Raw genomic sequence first — 23,151 nt, 5'->3', positions numbered from 1 at the left:
AAGCATAAAGCCAATATGAGAGCCAGTTTGGTGCAGTGGTTAAGGTGCTGGTTGAGAAACCAGGAGTCTGTGAGTTCTAGTCCTGCCTTAGGCATGAAAGCCAGCTGGGTGACTTTGGGCCAGGCACTCTCTCTCAGCCCAACCCACCTTGCAAGGTTGTTGTTGTGGCGAAAATAGAAGGTAGGAGTATTAGGTACAGTATGTTTGCCATCTTGAGTTCTATATAAAAATGGTGGGATAAAAATCTAATAATAATAATAAAGGTTGGGTTCACATATCACACCAAGTTTATTTATTATTCACATTTCTATTACTGCCCATCTCCCCCCAAAAGGGGGACTCTGGGTGGTTTACAATAAAATTCTCCTTAAAACCTCAACATCATAAAATCACCGAATCAACACCTACAATACTAAAATAATAAATATAAATATGGAATCCAAGTGGGAAATTTCCATTAGGTAGGGAGAACTCTACGTCACCAGCCACCCCTAGGAAGAGCTGTTGCCCTTCCCATCCCAGGTGAGGCGGCAGAATCAGGTCTTCAAACCCTTCCAGAAGGTCGGGAGCGAAGGGGCCTGCCTCACCTCGGGGGGTAGAATGTTCCAAAGGGCAGGTGTTACAAACAAAGAAACCACACAAGGCTAAGAACTACATAATAGGATGTATGAGCCCAGCCCGTGTATTAAGAGCAGGAACTATGAACTAAAGATACTTTTCATTACATACAGTACATATTCTCCTGCTTTATTCATCAATGGAACAGCCTTATGGGAACAATGTTAAATTGCTGGTAGATGATGATGAACATCTGAAGGGCCATGGGGGCGGGGGTAAAAAAAAAAGCCATCTTTTCCTAATGTAATAAGTCAGTATACATAAAGAGGTTTCCTTCAGGGTGTCATTCTTAATCATGGAAGAGTTTAGTGCCATAATCTACAACGCACAACAACACATAGAGGAAAGGCTGTTCTGCATTCTATTTCTGCAAATTTGAATAAGCCATCAAAATGTACATGAAGCATCTCAGGCAAATTATTGAGTTCCTTAGTCTAGCACTCTGGAGAACACCGAAAAACTCACAAAGCTTGATGTACATGGTCAGCCAATCTGTTCTAAATGTTTAACAAGCAGGGGGACCTTGCTCCTGAATAAAGTATTTTGTTAAGTGTAATAGATTGTGGTTTTCAAATTATATGCTTCTATGGAAACTGTCACCTTCCCCATCCCACATGCTGGAATACATCACAAGATACATGGTATTAGTTTACCTCTTCTTTCTTAAAAACAACTTCCAGAATAATTCAGAACTAAGCAAAATGTAGTTTTGCCATCACAATTAAAAAGGTGAAATCTAGAAGCAGGCAACATTCCTAGAATGCAACAAAAATATAGAAATGTGATACGTACATCCACTGAATGTTGTTCTTGGATTTTTTCTTAATTAGATGAATGCCTTCCAGAACATTGGTAATATCATAAATCCTCCTTTTTTGTACCTTAAGGACCTCTGCTGCTTTGTTCAAATCTACCACACCATCAGGAGACTGGCTTAACAACTGAATAAACTTCTTTGTGAGAAGACCAAGTGATGTATCATACCGTGTCTTTTCTGAAGGAGATTTGGGAGCTGGAAGAAAAATGCATTTCATGCTTATTCTGAAAATTGGTATAAAATTTCATTAAAAAAAGAACGTTCTAAGTTATACTGTGTGTTGCATTAAAGAGCACTCCTAGCCAGTTTTAGTTTAGCAATATACTTAATTTGAACATTTTTTCATGGCTAATTTTCAAAACTTCAGAGTCTGTTAGGGCTTTGATCCCTCCTCTGCTTGCATAATTAGCTACTTTTCATTCACAAAGCTCAGTTTACCTAGGAAGAATGTGTAAAAGACTAAATGCAGTTTATATATATATACACAGAGAGAGAGAGAGAGAGAGAGAGAGAGAGAGAGAGAGAGAGAGAGAGCGCTTATGTACAAGGTTTCTTACTTTTTGGACTATCTGGACTTCTCGTTGCAGCTCTGCCTTTCCCCTTTGGAGTTCTTAATCCTTCAGGTAGAAATTGCTGTCCACTTTCTTCTAGTTCCAATCTTCGTTTTGCCTGCCAAAGCAGCACAATTCAACAGAATCAGAGCAAAATCAAGCTCAGTTTTATATCATCTATAAGTTAAGATAGACAGTAACTAAGCCAAATAATTAACAAGATTTTATTTTGTTGTATTTGTAGAAAAGCTATTTTCAATGGTCTGTTGGTATAGAAACTGTTATATGATTGAAGCTGACAGCCTACAAAACTCCTGCATATTAGGCAAGAATATTCCACCTGAAACCTTGCAGAGGATTTTGAGCACAACCTCCAGACCCCCAAGGCAGCATGAGGGATTATGGAAGTTGTAGTCCAAATCAATTGTGATTACTTAGGTGTAATGGTTGCCTAATCCCAAATACTCAGTCTCACAAGCTCGAGCTTAAAGATAACTGATTTATTAAAGGAATAGTATGCAAATACAGAGAAAGCTGTGAATGAGCAAAAGCGCGCCAAATACAAACTTAAAAGCCTTGCCTTCAATCCAGCCCCGCCCTCAGCACTCGTCAGCACGCACCCCCTCCCAGGTGCTAGCAACCGTTACACACGCCTGGGAAAGTAACCTTGAGTAGGATTGCAAACCCAAACATACATTCCAAAGTTCCAAAACAAAGCAGAGCGCCCGAATGGAAATTACCAGGAATGAGCAAGCCAGGAATACACGGGAAAACGGATTGACATGTGAAACGTTACAATGTTAACAGAACATTGAAACGAGGAACATGACATATCGCCCCCCCCCCAGAACAATGCTAAGGAGCAGGTTTGTCTGGGTAGGTAGAGTGAAAACGAGCGACAAGGCGAGGCGAGCGAACATCGGGAGCAGAAACCCATTCAGGATGAGGGAAATGTTTCCAGCGAACGAGGTACTGCAAAGTGGAACGCTGGCGGCGGGAGTCAAGGATTTCAGTAACCTCGAAGTGCTATTGATCATCAATCATGATTGGAGGTGGTGGAGCTAGTTGGGGATGCCAGCGGTCCGACTGCAGGTAGGGTTTGAGCAAGCTGCAATGGAAAACAGGATGTAAGCGCTTGAGGTTATGGGGTAAATCAAGTTTGAAAGTAACAGGGTTAATTTGTGCAACAATGGGAAAAGGACCAACAAATTTAGGACCAAGTTTTTTCGAGGGTTGTGGCGATTTGATGAATTTGGTGGATAAGTAGACTTTATTTCCCACAGCAAAAGTAGGCTCGCGGGAGCGTTTAGCATCGGCGTGTCGTTTGTAGGTGGTTTGGGCATGATTTAGAGCGTGTTGAATATTGAGCCATGAGTCTTTGAGAGTGTCAGCCCAGTCAGCGAGAGAGGCTGGTAGGGGCTGCGGGTGCGGGAGTTCAGGTATGGGAACAAACTCACGCCCGAAGACAGCTTTAAAGGGAACTTGACCAGTGCTTTGATGAACGGCGTTGTTATAAGCCACTTCAGCAAATGGAAGTAAGTCCACCCAGTTGTCCTGTTGGTAATTGACAAAAGCTCGGAGGTATTGTTCAAGTGATCAATACGGAGAATTAACGGCTTCAGTAGATCCATCCGTTTCCGGACGCCATGCGGTGGAGAGGGCTTGTTTAGTGCCAAGCAGTTTCAAAAAGGCTCGCCAAAACTGTGACGTAAATTGTGTGCCTCTGTCACTCACCAAACGGGCGGGGATTCCGTGAAGGCGGTACACGTGAACAAGGAATAGGCGGGCCAGCTGTTGCGCGGTGGGGATAGATGCGCATGGGATGAAATGAGCTTGTTTAGAAAAAAAATCTTTCACCACCCAAATGACAGTTTTTCGTTGGCTGGGTGGGAGGTCGACAATAAAATCCATAGATATGTCCTGCCATGGAAAGGACGGGGTTGCCACAGGTTGGAGGAGACCTTGAGGCTTGCCAGTCTTGCGCTTTGTAGCCACACAGACAGGGCATGCAGTGACATATGCCTTGAGGTCCTTTAGTAATGTTGGCCACCAGAATTGACGCCTCACTAGGTGAAGGGTTTTAAGATATCCAAAATGTCCAGCCAGCTTGTCGTCGTGGCAACGCTGGAGGATCGTCTTTCGCAAAGCGTCAGGGACATAGAGGCGACCGTTTCGCCAGGCAAAGTTGTCAGTGAAAGTTACAGTGTGTAGGTTTGCTTGCAACCAAGTATCAGTTTTGAGGTGGAATAGCAACTGTTGTTGCAAGTCCGATGGAATTGGCAAGCGCGGTGAAGAGGAGGGAGGCGGAGCGGCTTGAGGCTGAGTTTGTTGCACTCGCGCTTGGCTGCGTGTCACCGCTGCCAAACTCAGTTGCTTTTCTGTCCATACAGTCCCCTGCACCGTTGGCCCTGGGCCAGCGTCTTGGGGTCTGCGTGATAAAGCATCAGCTAAAAAGTTTTTCTTGCCTGGTATGAATTTGAGGGTGAAATCAAAACGACTGAAAAATTCAGCCCAGCGAAGCTGTCTGGGGCTGAGTTTTCGACTGGTGCTTAATGCTTCCAAGTTTTTATGGTCAGTCCAGACTTCAAAAGGGTTTGAAGCCCCCTCTAATAAGTGGCACCAAGTTTCCAAAGCGGTTTTTACAGCAAAAGCCTCTTTTTCCCAAACATGCCACCGTCTCTCTGTTTCCGTGAACTTACGGGAGAAGTAAGCACAGGGTTTTAAAGAGTCAGACTGGTCCGACTGAAGCAGCAGTGCTCCGACGGAGAAATCAGAGGCATCCACCTGTACCACGAAAGGTTTAGTGGGGTCAGGATGCTGCAAAATGGGTTCGGTAGTGAAGATTTGTTTGAGCGCATCAAATGCCTGTTGGCAAGTCGGAGTCCATTTAAGGAGCGCTCCTGGGTTCTTTGATCGTTGCGTATCCCCCTGAGCTTTAGTTTTTAACAGTTCAGTAAGGGGGAGGGCGATTTCTGCAAAATTTTGGGCAAATGCCCTGTAGAAATTGGCGAATCCAAGGAAACTTGGTAATTGCCTCCTGGTATGGGGAGGCTCCCATGCTACAATAGCTTCAACTTTGGCAGGGTCCATCTCAATACCCTTTGCGGAAATCCTATATCCTAGATAATCAATTTGTGATTGATGGAAGGCACACTTGGACAGTTTAGCATACAACTCAGCTTTTCTCAACTTAGTAAGCACTTGACGCACCAGGTGAATATGTTCTGACATGGTTTCAGTATAAATCAATACATCATCCAAATACACCAGTACTCCCTTAAACAGGTGGTCATGCAAGACCTCATTGATAAGTTGCATAAAAACCCCAGGTGCCCCAGACAGCCCAAAAGGCAGGACTTTGTATTGGAAAGCCCCAAGAGGACAGTTAAACGCTGTTTTCCACTCATCCCATTCTCTTATGCGAATGCGAAAGTAGGCTTCTCTTAAATCCAATTTTGAGAAGATTTTGCCTCTGGCCAGATGTGATATCTTTGATCAGGGGCAAAGGATATTTATTTAATATTGAGACTGCATTGAGCCCGCGGAAATCGGTACACAGCCTCAACGAGCCATCCTTTTTTGGTCTAAAGAGAACAGGGGCCCCCACTGGGGAGTTTGCAGGCTCAATGAAACCCCTAGCCAGGTTTTTGTCAATGAATTCCCTCAGCGTATTTAGCTCTTTAGGAGACATGGGATAGATTTTTGGGTGAGGTAACTTTACATTAGGGAGAAATTCAATGGCGCAATGTTTTTCGGTGAGGTGGCAAACGATCTGCTTCCTTCTCCCCAAACACATCAGCCAGATCCTGGTATTGTTTAGGCAGTCCTTCTAGCGGCTGAAGCGTTTATACAGTTGTGTTAGCCACCCGACCTCCCTCCATGTCCTCTAACAAGTCCTTTTCAGGTACTTTATAAAATCCATCAGCAAACGTTACAGTTCTATGCAGCCAGTTGATAAAAGGGTTTTGTTGCACGAACCAAGGCATTCCTAAAATAACCAAAGGCCCCCCCACTGGAGCTATGACAAAAGGCAATTTCCCCCAATGGGTACCCATCTGTAAAGCAACCAGTCCTGTAGAGTGGGTGACTGCCTTCCCCCCCGCCATGGTTCCATCCAATTGCGTGAAGATCATGGGCCGTGGCAAAGGGAACGTGGGCAGTTCTAGGACAGCTACAACATCAGGATGCATCAGCGAACGCGAGCAACCCGAGTCCAGCATGGCCCAGACTTCGACAGTTTTGGTTCTCGAGCCCAATTTTACTTTGACAGTCATTGTAGGGAAGTTCCCACTCACCGAATCGTGGTCGCGCCCGGTTTCTTCCACCTGCCCAACGGCGCCCTTCAGGGCAGGTGGAAGGCTTTTCCCGCCGGCTGGTCGAATTGTAATTCTTCTTCCTCTTCCCCGAATGGAAGGTCTGGAGGGTTGAGTTCAGCGCAGGCAGCCTTCAACTTGCGCGGCAAGGATGGCGATTTTCCTGGCGCTTTCCCGGGCCGTTCCTCTGGTCGGCGTCTTGGGCATGAAGTGGCACGATGCCCATCTTTCCCGCATCTTAAGCACTGCCCTTTCGCAAACCGTCGTTCCCTTTCTTCCTCCCAAGTTTTTGGTTTAGGGCGACTCGAATATCCAGAAGCACGAGTTCCCTTAGCAACTCGGGTTTGTCTCAGTTCCTTGCTATGGGCATACATTTGTAGAGCGCTTTCCGCACTGCCTGCCAACTGAATCCAGCCGTATAATGTTTTAGGATCGTCCCTACACAAAGCCCAACGGAGGATTTCCGTCTCCAGCCCTTGCTTGAACATCTCCACCAAAGTCGACTGGGACCAGTCCTCCACCTTCCCCACCAGGGCTTTAAATTCCAAAGCGTAGTCTGCGACAGAGAGGGTTCCTTGGTAAAGTTTTCTCAGGGAGTTTTTCGCTCTCTCTTGAGCCAATGGGTCTTCAAAGTGCTGTTTTAGCGACCACAGAAACTCATCAAAGTCCTCTAACTCCGTGGCCTCAGCTTGGCACAGCTGTACATACCAATCAGCTGCCCTCCCCTTCAGCTTGTTGGCAATAAAATTAATCTTGCCTTGTTCAGAGCGAAAATTTCGGCCCCAATCCTCCATATTATGTCTAGCATTTGTAATGAAGAAGGAGAGCATGGTAGGGTCTCCATCAAACTTCACCCCAAAGGGTGGGAAGGTCCTTACCGGCTCCACCGGCTGTGGTGGCTCTGCAAACAGCAACGTGCGTCGAGCCGCCAGTGGTGGCCAATCTCTGGATGCCCTTGACTCCCTTCCTCCCAATTGTCGGGGAGCCCGAGTCTTACTTCTTCCCCTGAGTGACAGGGACCTCTGTTTTGGGAGCACCAGCTGAGAGGGGTCCTCTTTCCAGTCTTCCTGTAGGGACCCCGGGCCCCTGGTGACATCCTTTAGGAGGGTCACTATCATATCCATTTTGTCCTCTATTGCTTTCATGCGGGCAGGGGTGACAGACTCTTCTAAGGGTCTATTGGTTACCACCACCCTCAGCAATAAGGGGATTTCGGGTTCCCAGGACGACTGTGGAGATCCCCTCCCCGGTGCTGCTTCCACTTTGGGTTGGGGTTGGGGTACACCCCCTGTGGCACCCTGCACTGCCAACAATAGATCATCCAATTGGACATCCCGCCTCTCCCGATGTGCTGCCCTTTGCACTCTCGAAGTTGGAGCTATCAGAGTCTTCGTCGAGTCCGGTTCTTCTTCGCTCCCTTCACTCTCGCGAAGCGGAGGTTCGATCATCGCTAGCGCTCCTCTTTACCCAAACTTTGGATGGGGCTAGCGGAAATGATATAAAGGATTCACAGCTTTATGTAATGGTTGCCTAATCCCAAATACTCAGTCTCACAAGCTCGGGCTTAAAGATAACTGATTTATTAAAGGAATAGTATGCAAATACAGAGAAAGCTGTGAATGAGCAAAAGCACGCCAAATACAAACTTAAAAGCCTTGCCTTCAATCCAGCCCCGCCCTCAGCACTCGTCAGCACGCACCCCCTCCCAGGTGCTAGCAACCGTTACACACGCCTGGGAAAGTAACCTTGAGTAGGATTGCAAACCCAAACATACATTCCAAAGTTCCAAAACAAAGCAGAGCGCCCGAATGGAAATTACCAGGAATGAGCAAGCCAGGAATACACGGGAAAACGGATTGACATGTGAAACGTTACGATGTTAACAGAACATGACATTAGGTTATCTACATATCAATTAAGGCAATGGTTCCCAATGAGCCAGAGACCACTTATGGTCTGTGAGGTTATTGCAGCTGGCCTCTGGTGTGATTGCCTACATATATTTTAAATACATATTTTACATTTCAGCTCACCATGTTTCAATATGTTGACATTCTTGCCCCCAATCCTGCAAGATTTCAGGTATGAAGCATGAAAAACTTGTGAGATTTCAATAATTTTAATATTTAAACTAATGTTCAATTTAGGGTCCCATGAAAGATGGGAAGGGAGTTATACATGTGATAATGCCCACAGGTACCACATGACCAATCACTGACTTACGTGGTAATCTTCAGAAGAATTTGTCGAAACAATATAGGTAAAGGCTGGAAAATGCTAAATTAAGGCATGCAACAGACACTTGAAACCACCTAAAATCTGTCTCCAATAAAACTACCATTAAGTTTATAAGCTTGCATGTATTTTCTATGCAAGCCAAGCCAAAAGAGTTCATTGCTTCCTCTTTTATGTATGGCATAGGAAATCACAATTTAAAAATGCCCTCTAATCTTATTGTGTTATTCAATTATATGGCCGCCCGTGTCAAATACATTACTCTGGGCAGATAACAATGAATAACAACATGATAAAAAAGCATCATACTAAGAAAACAGGAAGACTCATAAAGAACAGAAACTAAAACATTTATGTGATCTTAGAATCCCAAAAACCTGTCTACTAACTGGATAAAATACCGTATCTATAAAATGCTTTTGATAAAATACTGTACCTATAAAATGCCTGAATATAATACTAAAATACTATTTTAATATATCTGTATTTTAATATACTGTAATATTAACATTTTAAAATTTAAAGCACTGAATATTTAAAGTTAAGACCTACTGATTAGCAGAACACTTATCAAATTCTTTATGAAGATAACAAGTCAGTGCCACTAATATATATTTATAGCTTCCATGAGTTCCGTAATATAATAAAAAATCCTAAAACGTTTATCTAGATAGGTTTGGTGCACTTTAAGGGATCTCCACATTCAGCATGCTATTACATAGAATGTTGGTATTTGCCAGATAATTTTTCAGATAGATATTTTACATGGATATGATCTGGAGCATTTGGGATTTTTTGCACCAAGGGGGCTAACAAAGCTCTACGTGCGTTTGTATAAAGGTGACAGTACAGAAGAACATGGGCAAGAGGTTCTATTTCCCATCTCCACATGCAGAGGGTCTTTCCTTATGAGGTATTTTCCTATATATACCCTCGAGGTTTGCTGATGGGAAAATATCAAAATGAGCAAGAATGAATACTCTGCTATATTTTGAGAAAGTATCTGGGGTATTGGGCTGCTTGCAGGATAAACTCTAAGTAACTGTCACACTTGCTAAATTCTGCTCTGATCTTTTTGCCTGCCCATATTGATTACTGTAATCTTCCTTTCAGAGACTTTCTTGTGTTGTTATATTCCATTCTCAAGAGCATTGTGGGGGACCAGAATGGCTACATTGCTTCTTCGCACCTTCTGCGAGGCATAAAAGATGGGAACTTTCCAATTCCTATTTGACTGAAAGATCATTCCAAGGTAATTAAACAACCCAACTGATCAAATTTCTGCCTACTGACAATGAAGACACCATCATCTTTAATAAACTTTACATTGCACTATCTAGAGCAACCATGTTATCACAAGACAACTCTGATACAGCAGGCTCAGTCCTACCTAGTCAATTTTAATAAGTTTTATTTTTCTGACTTCATAGACACATCCATGCAATTTCCTGGCACCTAGAAGTAGTTTGCCACTGTCTTCTTCTGGGATGCTTTTCAACTTCCCAGTCTGGACTATAGCCCTGGGTTTCCCTGGAGTTATCCTATCCAAGTACTAACCAGGCCCAATCCTGTTTAGTTTCTAAGCACACACCAGGTCAGCCAGATCTTGCAACCTGAGACATGACCTGTAGTATAAATATGATATTAGTGATATAAAAATAAATAATATTAATAAGTGTAATGTACTAAAAGGCACATTGAGCAGAACCAAGACACTTGGTCTACACTTGGCAAGGCATTAATTGAAAAGGATACACTAAACATATGACCATCAAAGGACTAAATATTGATGGCCTAAAATAAAATCACATATATAATTAAAAGGTATCCTAGATTTTTAATTTATTGCAAACTTATTATCTCAAATATTTCCATATATTTTATAGTAAAATTCACTGCCTGAGCTTTTGCAAACATGTATATACAAACCACACACATCCACAGAAGAAGTTTGGCACCAGAATTGCTAAATCACCGTATTTGTAAGAAATACCCTACTAACTCAGCTGTTTGTCTATGTGGTAACTTAAAGGCAGTGAGAGCACTGCTTGATACATTACCAAAACTTTTATAGCTGCTTACTTTTAGATCTTTGGACATCAAATGTTTTCTCTCAAGACAAAGTCCCAGCCTTGCTACTATGTTTTGTTTTAAAAATCAAATTGTGTAAAATGGGTAAAGAAAGGAGTAATAGGTCTGAACTTCTTTGCTTAGAATACTACCAAACTTAGTTCCTCAGACATCTTTTTGTAGAGGTAACGGTGAAGCCTTAAGATTTTACTCAACCAATGACATCAGTTGCAAGAGTATTAGAACAGTAAAGACTGCAAATGGAAAATGTTTCACTGAATGCTTTGAAAGGAGGTGCGATTATACATCTAAAATAAAAACTGTGTTGAAATGGAAAACTTACCAAGAGTCACCCAGAAAACATGACCATGCTAAACACTTCAAATATGCAAGTTCAAACCAAGTTTCCCCACTAATCAAGTTGTCAGCAAACATCTCTTTCCAGTCATCACCCACTGATACATAGGTTTAATTACTTAGTAAGTAGAAAAATCCTTTGAAATGCATGCTACTTGTGAATTTCAGGAGACTTTACCCACAGACAATTCTAAATATGCCAAGTTAAACAATTTGTTTTTGTCCACGTATGTGTATTAATACCATCCCTTAATTAATACATCCCTTAATTAATTAATTAATTACAGAATTATGCCTCTTTCAAAAGAAGCTAAAATTTCTGCATCTTCCAGAACTGATGCAAAACTTTGAGCTTTCTGTTAGTTTGCAGTTCAGGTGATATTTCAGGATGGGAATGATGGAAAACAGTGGAAGAATTTCAGCTTTGGAATCTAGTGTTTTCTACTATTGCTTTTAAAACCCACAAAGTTAAACTTCAGATCTGTTGCAACCTGCTCTGAGAGAGGTATCTGCAGCTTTTGTAATGACTCATTACTTTAAAAACAGCACTGTCAGCTATGAACCGAAAATGCAAACATGTAACTACCATAGATAGCAGGAATCTAAGCAGCAACTTCTGTACTCAAAGATTTTACTTGTTATAACTCAAATATTCAACATTATGAAACAGTCATCCCCACTCTGATGTCCTCCAGATAAGTTGACACTAAAAGTCCCAGACAACATGATCAAATTTCCATACTGACTGGGATTCTGGGAATATCAGTTCTACCATATCTTGTGACACTTGTTTAGGAAAGGCAGCAGAAAATTTTCATGAGGTTAGTATAGTAGCTATCATTAGAGACAGTTATGCCTTCTACAGTAGCCAATATCTACCCTCCATTATAATTTCACATTTAAACCATTTGCAGAACAATGCTACATGCAAACCTAATAAATATACATTATGGGAAAAAAATCTGCCTCAAACACAATTCTGTAATTCATCAATGTCTGTATTTTCCTTCAAATGCTATTAATTTCAACATTTCTTCTCAGAAAGCTTATTTTGCTAAACTCATTCAACTCTATAGTTTTCAGAACTGCACATTTTCAAATATCATCCTTAATACATATGAGCCAGTTCTATGACCACAGATAATTCTCACATCTGGATTTATTGTTCAGATATGAATTACAGTAAAATGTATCTTTTAAAAATTATTGTTCCTTTATGAAAATAAAAGATGGGGCAGTATCTTTTTTCTCTTTAAAGTGAACAGTTATATCTCACTGTTTCACAGGAGTTCAGAAAAGCATATATGGGCTATACAATCATATTCTCTGTAATAGTGCTGTGAGATAGATTAACAAATAATGGCTTGTCCAAATCTACTCAGCGAGTTTCAAGCTTGAATTGGGATTTTTTTATCCAGATTTTTCCCATTTAAATTCAACATGAAAACAGTGGTTCAGACGAGTTAATATTTTAGTAGTAGTAACATTTAGTCAATGACCAGCAAAATTTGCAAAATATACAACACAAAAGTCCAATCAAATGGATAAAGTAAAATGCCATCATAGCAAGGAATCTCTATAATAAAAGTGTAATATGAGATACTATAATAATGTATATTAATAAACTGTGCCAGTACAAGTCTAAATTACTATGGTCAATGAAGTAAAAATGTATGTTACCTAAAAAAAAAAAAATAACTAGCACAATTGCAGAATCTACACATTAAATCTGAAGTGGTGCATAAATCAGTAGTAGTTATTCCTGGAACTAGTTATTCCTTACAGTATTTTCATTGTGGCCACACAAAAGTTGAGCAAGTAATGAAGGGTTTCATTTGTATACTTTAAAAAGTGCTTAATAATAGTAAGGGCTAGCTGCACTGCAGGATTTTGATGTGCATTCCAGGTGCCTTTAGAGTAAAAAAAAACCACCCCAAGTAGTTAAAGGCAATAACCTGTTCTATTTTATGCCCTTTACTGTCCAGGACTGTTGAACAGCTCTGTAGGAAAAGATCAGAATTTTAGATTTCTGAAAATTGAGTACCAGTTGATTTTGTTTGCAACAGCAAAATATTGCCACCATCACACTTTTCAGTCCAAGATGGGTTTGTGATATTATAGCAACATCATTAATATAGAGGAATATGGGGATTTTGCGTCCTGCTAGTTTAGGAGTGTGGAAATCTGGTCCATCACTTAATTGACATATAAAGAGAGAAGGGGCAAGAATATATCCCTGTCACACTCCTTTCTGAACACTTACTGTGTCAGAGAGGAAACCCTGGGGATTATACCTCACTCTTAAGGTTGTGTTGGCATATTCTGTATTAGAAAAAGAAGGTGCCTATCAATAGTTGTTTTTGTTATATTATTATTGTTGTTGTTGTTACAGTATTATTATTTAGGGTATTTCTGGAAATTGAGTTGAAATGTTTAAAATCTAGAAAGGCTAAAGAGAAGGAAGATTTCTTTTTATGGGCGTATTCTTTGTGAAAGATGGTAATGGAGCACCAAAATATGGTCTATTGTTGACCTCACTTCTCTGAATCCTGCCTGCTCTGTCTCTATCCAGTGTTGGTGCTTATGGTTTAAATGTTTAGCATATAATTTCCTAACAACATTCAAGAGACTGATAAATCTTTTTATAAATTAATACTATTATTGCTAGCCCCATCTTTTGGAATATAATCAGCCTGATCAATGAATGTCAACAGGGATGCTAGCAGAAGCTCTTTTGTTCTTTACATTCCAATTTAAGTGAGAAATTAGCCAAACCATATAAATCTAAATATGCTTTTTATCTAGCAAGTGTACTCAAATTTTCTAAGGTAACAGGCTGCCAGTCATTCTGAGACCACTTTTATACTACTTTCATTCCATCTAATTCATAACTCTGTGTTGTTGTTTTCCAACTTTGGGGTGTAGATTGCTTCTGTTCTTACAGGTTCACAGAGGGATGAAATAATTAGTATTAGGGCAATCACTGTCTAATTGAGAATCTACCTCCATCCACTGTAAGGCATTTAGGAGATTACGCGATATGATGCAATAGTTGACTATTTCTCTTCTCTCTGCCCCTCAATAAGCATATTCTGCTGGATGATCCCCATTTAGAGAACCATTGAGTTTTATATTATATATTCTGACAGTAAAACACAATCATATAGTTTAGCAAATGGCCTATTCATTTAAGGCCTCTTAGATGTCAGTGATACATAATTCCATTTCACTGTTACCAGTATCAAGTGGCAGCTTCATTACCAATAGTTACGTGTATGTCTTGACTTCCAGTTGTTTTCCTTCCTTCTCCCACCATGCTGTACCTTCTGTGTGGAAAAGCAAATTTAGGTTTGTACTGTCAATGCAATTCCATCAGCAGAACTGGGTTCAGTGGGATTTATTCTTTGGCAAGTATATATAGAATTTGTTTAGGAATTTAAATCCTACCCCCCAAATGGTACATTCAGTATGTTGAAGTAATGCTACAATTCAAAGGCATCCACATAGTCAGCAGTCCTTGTGATACTCAGTAAATTGTTCTTGAAATTTGGAAGAAATGTATGAGCAGAAGGATAGCATAAGCAATCTTACTGAACAGAGCTGAACTGCAATTATGCATATTGAATAATAGTGCACATAGTCTTTGGAGCATGGCTAAAAAATATTAAACAGAGCAAATTCTGGGTATCTTCCTTTCAGTAATATTAATAAGTAAAAAGCTGAAGAATGATTCTTTAGATTCTTGTTGGGCTTCTTCCATAGGTTGTAAACAATTGAATAAATTTAAGCTACCTAAAATGGCTTCTGGAATAAAACAGAAGCCATTTGATGTTCTGGATTCTTATCAACTTAAACTATTTTATTTCCCACGGACATATAATTTAACAATTAGAGATGTATTACTGTGACTCAGGTTGAAACTCTGGTTTTACATTTCAACTTTCAGAACATAATGTTATGCCTATCTGCTTAAAAAACATATGTTATGAGACTACAGTTTTAGATAGTTTCTGGAAATTACAGTATTTCAGAGAGAAGCAGAACGCTAATAAAGTGGTAATCTCACAAACATAAACCTTGGAAAATAATACTGAATATTCTAATCTCTCCATTCCTTCTCCCTCTCTTCCTTATATTCAAGTCACAAAATTGCATTCAACACAGGGAACACAGAAGTTGTGCCAAAAAGCAGGAGTGCTGAGAAAAGAGACATTGGTATTTCTAAAGCAAAACATTGAGTTTTAAATACTTCTTTGGCAAGACATCTATATGGATTATTTCCAAAGATGAAACTAATATCAGCAAAGATAACTGAATAATAGATACTTTAAAATGAAATCTTCCTTTTGTTTAAATAAATTCTTTCACATCAAATTTCTTTTTCAATCAGTTTTGGCACATCTCTAGATACTGTAGGCAAATACAAAAGTCAAGGAGATATTTTTCATTTCAAAGCTGACAATTATCAACTGTAAAAATTAGGGGTATATTTAATTTCTTGAAGTTTTAATTGAACCTTATACTAAAAGGAAACTTCTTTTAATTAAACATAAGCATCACTACAAATTTTTAAGAAATGATGTCTATTGCACTTGGGCAATAAAAAGAGGGAGAACGGCTCTACTGAGGTTCAGTAGAAGAGCTAAACAAAATGGAACCTAAATGGAAAAAATATTTATACCTAAGTTTACTCATATGTGATTTTGCACTTGTTTGTGTATGACTCATGAATGAATCTGGTCTCCAAGGGCACTTCGCATACTGGTTACAACTTGCACTCTGTTCACGTGTATCAATCTCAATCTCTCATCTCAATCTCATCAATAGATCAAGGGTGGGCCTTCAAATAGCATGCAACTCCCCAGCCACCAATCTGCAGCTCTAATCCTCACATTATTATTCAAATTATTCCTGCTTCATTCTCCTGACATAGATCATAGACATATGGCTGATCTGTGTGGAACCCTAAGCATTCGGGCTACATGTAATCTCCCAGGAAGGACTAAAATTGGTCTTTTTTTTCTTTCCCTTTTTTGAGGATTAGAGCTATGTGCAGGGGCAAAATAAGTCATTTCCAATGGCTTAAGGTACTCACTACCCTCACCCCCACCCCAAATTAGGCCAGTTTTTCCCATTTTGGGAAGTTTAAGGATTAATGCTGATGCCTGAATCCTTTACAAGGTTTAAGACATTAATTTGCCTTTTATTTTAAAAAATCCCAAAATACACAAAAAGGGTCCAAAAATTTCAGCCCTGCCAAACTGACAGATCGCAGCAATGCTGTGCCCACTGATTACTTTCAAACAGGAAAGTCATGGGGTAGTACCAGACTGAAAATACAACTTCGAAACTGTGTATCATTTGATTTGTATAGACTTTACCAGAAATAGAAAATCTGAGCCCTAGGACTGCCTCTCAGTCTTCTTTTGTAGTCCAGGGAACGCCCCCCAAACACAGCTACCAAAAATTGGTGGTACAGTTTCATGATAGCCTACCATTCTCCTATACAATATTTTGAAGAGAGAAACACATTAAGACTGTAGTAATAAATCCTAGTCTCATTACATTTTCATAATGTAGACAACCTTCTGGATATCTGAAGATAGGAAAAGTCCCAGGAACTTCAGAACTTTACTCTCTTCTTTGCGCTGATGCTACTTCTGGCAGCTGCCTTGGTTTAAAGTAATTCTTTTCCAGCACAATTCTCATAGTCTTTTCTTTAGCAAGAGTTATTGAGGTGAGTGGGAAGGTGCTACAACAATTCCAAAAACTGAATTAGTTCCATTTAGAATCAATACATCCCCATATTCATTATAGCAAAGATTTTCTGATTTTCTTTCTAACAGCCTTCCTGTGATGTGGCACAAGGCAGGTCTCTTCATTGATAACATAGACGTTTGCAGCTGCCAGTTTACATAATTTGGCAACCAACAATTATACTATTGTGGTATACACTCAGGGGCATCCTCAACAGACCAAGATTTTGTCAAAATGACAAAATGTGCATAATGATGTTATTACTCAAGTTCCATCTCTTAAGTACAACACTGCAGGATATGTATCTTTCCTCATTCCTCACCCCCACCCTGTTTTCTTTCTTCAGCATCTCATCAAGATAAAATAAAAATCTTAATTTAAAGCAATGCTGCATTATTTGTATGGTATTATTTCAGTATTCATTTTCCCCACAGTAATTCAGATTGACTTCTACAAGCAGTTAATTTTTTAAAAATGGCATTTGGTTATTTCAGGCTAAACCTATTAACTGTACTTCGTTTATAACACTAAAAAGAGAGAATTGTAAGGACTAGACTGTGTACCCAAATCCAAACATAAATCTCACTAAATCTGAGTTAAATTAATCCTAAATAATTTAGAGTTACATCAGGATTAAACACAACTTTCTCTGAACAGAAGTCAGGCTTTAATGTAATTTGCAGATTATATTATAACCATTTTTCTCAATTTATTCTAGATCACTTTTGGGGACGCTATCTAATGTGCTTTTGCCAAATATATTATTGCCAATCCTAGATCAGATTTGTATCTCATTTCCATCTCAACTACTGGCACAAAAACAATTCCACCAGAAGCCTCATTTGGGTTGTAATTTTTGACATTATAATACCAGTCTACCATTCTCTGATGCAATATTTTAGAATGCAGATTAATAAGAAACCACAATATATCCTGCCATACTTTTGCACTTCCATTCCAATTACTGCCAGAAAATCAAACTACTAAAAATAAAGATATTCTGTACCACTGTAGATCTTCTCAGCGGATCTTGATATGGTGGGATGACCCTGAGAGTAATGTTGATGGGAGTTCTTTACAGCATAGGGTCACTCTTGCTGGCAAGTTCAAAAGACAAGAAGTGAAGTTAACAGTTAATTCATAATGTGAGTAAGAGCAAGTTGAGCTCTACAGGCATGAGAAAGGCCAACCCTCCTAGAAGGAATTCCAGAATTAAAGCTGGAAGAAGCCAATAGCAAACCATTTCCATACTGCTGCCAAGAAAACTGTATGGACATGGCAGAAACAATTACACAAGGTTGGGTGCTAAAAGTTTAGCCTCTCAAATTGGATGGCAATCCTCTGGTTACTACAAAGTATGTAGACCATTCACAAGTAGGTCTGGTAATGACATGGCCAAGTTAAAGCCACAAGGAAATGTTAATGGTGCCTTTACTAAGAGTTCATTATTTTACAGGGACATATGCAGTCAGAAAATTCAATGTGAGAAGGATAAACAAGGGAAAACTTGAAATTGTCAAAACAGGAATGAAGTATAGTAAACCGAAAGTTTTAGGAAAAAGTAAACAGATGGACCTTAATGATGGCATGAGAGCATATGAAGGAATGAGATTTTAGTAATAAAAAAAAACAAAGGATGTAGTAAAAGGTAACTGAAATGCATAATTTGGAGAAATGGTGAAATCTGGAATTACAGGAATATTTAAACTGGCCAAATGTAATAATGCAAGAAAAAGTCACTGAACTGTTTATTTCTAACATTGCTTCAAGAAACTTAAACATGGGCTCTATATCACTTGATGGACAACATCAAAATCAACTACATTAACAGGAAAAAAATGGAGAAGTGCAACCAGTCAGCTGGGAAATATAGACCATGAATTATTGGTGTCAAGTACACAGAACAAAGTTAAGAAAACTAAAGACAGAAGATATGCCAGTAAGAATTAATCTTGAGGATATGCAGCCAGAATGTAAGATCAGTTTGAGGAACAGATTCAGTTTATTTAATTTATGCAAAACGGAGCATCATGAGCTGTGGAGTGAGGAAAAAAAAGTATGGTAAAGCTGAAGTGGAAAAAAATTCCCAAAATTTCAAACAGGAACATATCTAAGTCAGCTTCAAAACAAGCTATCATGTTAGCTAAAGAAAGATGGAGGATGAACATCTTAGACAATAAGAACAAGTGATAACCTAAAACAGCCTTCCAACCTCAAGTAAGACTACAAGGAAATACACCTGAATCAAAAGTGTCAACAGATAGAGGGGAAAAAAAGAAGAAAAAGGAAATTAGGTGTTTTTAAGAAGGTTGGAGAAATCACAAGGAAATTTATAGCTAACATAGGAATACTCATTAGTAATCACAGAAGAGAACAGAGACAAAAGAGGTTCAAGAAAGATGGAATGACTTTATTAAAATCCCTTATAAATGAGATTACAGATTGAAGTATACAGATCCTCTATACTAACTATGAAGGAATGTAAACTATGGCTTCAAGTGGAGTACGTATTGTTTTATTTAAATATAATTTTATAAGTGTTCTGACATACTGTATATTCTTAGTTATATTATGTTTTTTATTTATTTATTTATTTATTGCAATGCATTTGTATGGCAACCTATCTCACAATAGTGACTTTGGGCAGCTAACATAGAATTTGATGTATCTATTTGTTTATTAATTTATTTTACAATTGCTCTTGTCTGCAACTGTAAATTAAACCAAACTAAGAATGGGACAAACATTTGTGGAGAGAGAATATATTCAGGAATTCTCTCTATGAGAAAGTTAGGTATGGCTGGGAGTAGATTGGTTATCAAATAGGAAAGCATTGGATGCAGATGAAATACTGTACTGTAGAAGAAAAGGCAATCAAAGTGCTAAATCTCTGTGTCAGCTAATTGACATTCATGTATATACCTATACCAAAGAAAGAAGATGCAAAATACCACTGAATAATTCCTCATACAGGCACATTTTTGCTTAAGACATTACAGTCAAGAACTTAGTCATACATGGAAGAAAAAAGGCCAAATTAATAGCCAGGTCTCAGAATATACATGAGATCAGATAATTAATGTAAGATGGATAATGAAGAAAAAAAAGTATCTTTGCTTTATTGACTACAGCAATGCCTTATGACTAACATAATGCCAAAATAAGAAATAGACTCACAGCTGTGTCCTCATATCTGGTTATTCTTCTAACGAATCTTTACAACTGAACATAAAGAACTGATATTGGAAAAATAGTGGTCCAGAATAGCAAAAGTGTGTGAAAAGAATGCATATTGTTCCTATAGCTGTTTAACTCATACAGCAAATGTTATAAGAATGGTAGGACTAAAAGAGATGACAGCTGAAATCAAAATGGAAGGCCAAAACACGGACAATTTGAGATATGTGTATGATACCATTTTGTTAACCAAAAGTAAAAAAATAACTTAAAAGAATTCATAATGAAATTCCCCTTTAACTTTATATTCTTAATATGAATATTAAGACAAAAATAATGTCAACTAGCATACTCAGTGTACTAACAATGGCAATGTGAAGGTGATAATTTTGGGGGGATTGGGGGATAGCTTATGAACAGACCATGTTTCAATGAAGTAAAAGGAGTATAATTGTAGGGAGGGAGGGAAACAGCAGTTTAAATAAGATCATGAAAGATAACGGCATTTCGGTGACAGCAAAAATCATAATAGTTTAAGCAATTGTTTTCCCAGTAGCAATGTATGTCTGTAAAATCTGGACATTGAGAAAGAATGGAAGGTAGTCGTCAACCTTAAATTATGGATCCAGAGATAGCACCAGAAGAACCAGCTGGTTCATCCTGCAACAAAGTCTTACTGCTTCCTGAAGGCAACAACCAGCAAGCAGAAACTTACCTACTTTGGATATGTGATGCTAGCAGATGATGGGCTAGAAAATGACTATGCTGGGCAGGGATAAGGGGATAGAAGAGGGGTAATACAATGGATAAGGTGGATAGACAAGACCAAAGATAGAACTGTCCATAGTTCAGGTTATAAGTTGAGGTAGATCAACAGTATTTATCCATGCAGTCACCAGGAGTCAACCTTGATTTGATGGCCCCCAGCTAACTAACTTTTGCATATATAGTAGAATGTAACTCTACTTGCAAACTAGGCAATCACATTTTAGCCTAGAGTGTAATTCAGATACAGACTTTGTGGTTATTTTATGATTATGTTCATGAGAAAAGAGAAAATAAGTTAGAATAAACCATGGTTAAGGTATTCATAGGTAAACATGACAAGCAAGCACACCCACTGCATGCTGAAACTGCTTTTACTTGAGTGATTAGACTGAATTGTTTCAATGGTACTTATAAATACTTGACTCTCTCAGCTCTTACTCATTCAGTCAGAAATCTTAGACCTATATCTGTATGTCAAGGTAAGAGATGGGCAAAAATTCTGTTCCTTCTGTCATTTCTATGGGAACTATTGGCAGCATCAAGGCCCTTTTTAATCGGGCATCTGCACCAATTTATTGCAAGCATGAACGTAACCATCTGCCTGATGATCTGCAAGTATGTATTTTAGATAGCCAAAGGAAACTTCTGCAAAATGTACAGTAGCTCTCCTCTTCATCCACTTTTAGGTCACTGATGTATCACAGATTACTAATTTTGATATTACTGATTTGCTTGTATCTATCAATTGTGTGCAATGCTGGTATTTTAAAATCCTAAGCAGCATTCATAGATTGATGCCAATAATCATTTTTCCACTATATATCAACATTTAAGTTAGAAAAATGCATATTGTGAGATTGTAACTAGCACTGTTCTTGATTTGAGGGAATATAAGCTAGATACTTTTTAAAATTTGAAACTGCCATACAGCTGTGGTAGCTCTTTGCTTTAATCCACCTGTATGAATTCTAACATACACCCTCAATGTCTCCTCTGCTTCCCATTGAGCAGAATCCCACTTTTGCATGGGAATTGTTTTGGCATTTAAGTTCACATACATTTTTCCAGCATCTATTCATCTGTAGAGCAGAAAGTCAACCTCAAACTGTCTCTAAAAATATGGAAAGATCAGATATTCAATTATTTTTCTTAGTGCATGTAAATACATATAACAAGGATAGCAACATATAAAAATAATGCCCTAGTTAATATGCTTCATTTTAATGAAGCTGTTGTTCTTTGTATCTTGGTATATTTAATTCAAAATCAGCCATGATGCAGATTTTCCTTGACACTGAGAGGGATCCTTCAAGGGTACCTTGAAAGCTGCTACTGTGAACTATGACTCAAACTGTTTTGTTTATTTATCTGTATGATTTATATGGCCACTCATCTTACACAGATGACTCTGGGCAGTGTACAACGATTAAGAACACAAAACCCCCACAACATATGCCCAGGGATAAACAACAACAACAAAAGCACATCAGCAATAACAGAGCTCATCTAAATTCCTGACCCAAAGGCCTGGGGAAACAGCCAGGATTTCAGTGCTTTATGAAAGACTAACAGGGTTGGGGCCATCTGAACCTCTGGAGGGCATGCTGTTCCATAGGGCAGGTGCTGCCACTGAGAAGGCATAAGTTCAGGGTCCAACAAGATATTGTTTGATAGAAGGGAACTGGAACATGCCCCATCTACTAGATCTGGTGGGATGAGCAGAGATGGGGAGAAAGGAGGTCCTGCAAATAATTCTTAGTATTAGTACTTCCAATCACATTCTGAACACACTGAACTATAGTGGCTAATAGAATTCTGGGTATGGAAATCCCAACATATATGGGAAACAACATGTTGGACAAGGATGCCTGACTCTTCATTACAGCACCTAGATTATCAGGGCAGACATGGTGATTAGCAATACACAGTGTATTTGAATAGAAGGAGCATTGCAACATGGATTGTACACTTGCTAAATACTGTAATTTTAATAGCTACACTTGAGGACACTGCCATATGAATATAAACTGACTGTTCTTTAAATTAAAAAAGACATACACAAACCCCATTATTACAAACAGATATTCTGAACAAGCAGATTGTCATCAGTTACTCAACAGATTAAGTTCATACATCTACTATGTCATGCTCGATTTTAATCACGATTTGTGAATACACAAGTAAATATCTCACAGTAACCCATCCATGGATGCATAATGTGCATCCTTCCAGATGTTGTCGTAACTAGTATAGCCAGTAGAAAGGAATGCTAGGAGTTTTGATTCAGTAACATCTGGAGTGCTCCATATTAGGACCCCGTGCAACACAGTTTACTCTATGAGTGGAACATGGATTAGTACCAAGTACTTTTACTGACCCAATAAATATTATTCAGAAACAGAGTTGGGCAAACAACTTTCTAGAATTCAACACAATTTAGATATAAATGTTTAGAATTATTTATCAACGCAACTTTGTGCCATCCAGG

The 23,151-nt window shown here is 38.9% G+C and overlaps 1 protein-coding gene and 1 long non-coding RNA gene across 2 annotated transcripts in view; one reads left to right on the top strand and one right to left on the bottom strand.

The window, feature by feature from the left end:
• Positions 1-23,151, bottom strand: part of E2F3 (E2F transcription factor 3) — a 34,121-nt gene that overhangs the window by 9,332 nt on the left and 1,638 nt on the right. Inside the window, exons 2-3 of the mRNA XM_063298964.1 lie at positions 1,993-2,104; positions 1,411-1,630 (exon numbers count right to left, since the gene is read on the bottom strand). Of these exons, the coding sequence (XP_063155034.1) occupies positions 1,411-1,630; positions 1,993-2,104 (332 nt within the window). The remainder of the gene's footprint in view (positions 1-1,410; positions 1,631-1,992; positions 2,105-23,151) is intronic.
• Positions 1,594-17,104, top strand: LOC134494057 (uncharacterized). The gene is made up of 3 exons (XR_010067635.1): positions 1,594-1,669; positions 9,682-9,786; positions 16,808-17,104. It is a non-coding gene; the product is annotated as an uncharacterized LOC134494057 (long non-coding RNA).

The sequence above is a fragment of the Candoia aspera genome, chromosome 3, assembly GCF_035149785.1.
Source record: "Candoia aspera isolate rCanAsp1 chromosome 3, rCanAsp1.hap2, whole genome shotgun sequence".
In the NCBI taxonomy this organism is placed as follows: domain Eukaryota; kingdom Metazoa; phylum Chordata; class Lepidosauria; order Squamata; family Boidae; genus Candoia; species Candoia aspera.
The sequence above is the reverse complement of the archived record's forward strand: the minus strand, read 5'-3'. Positions and strand labels throughout refer to the sequence as shown.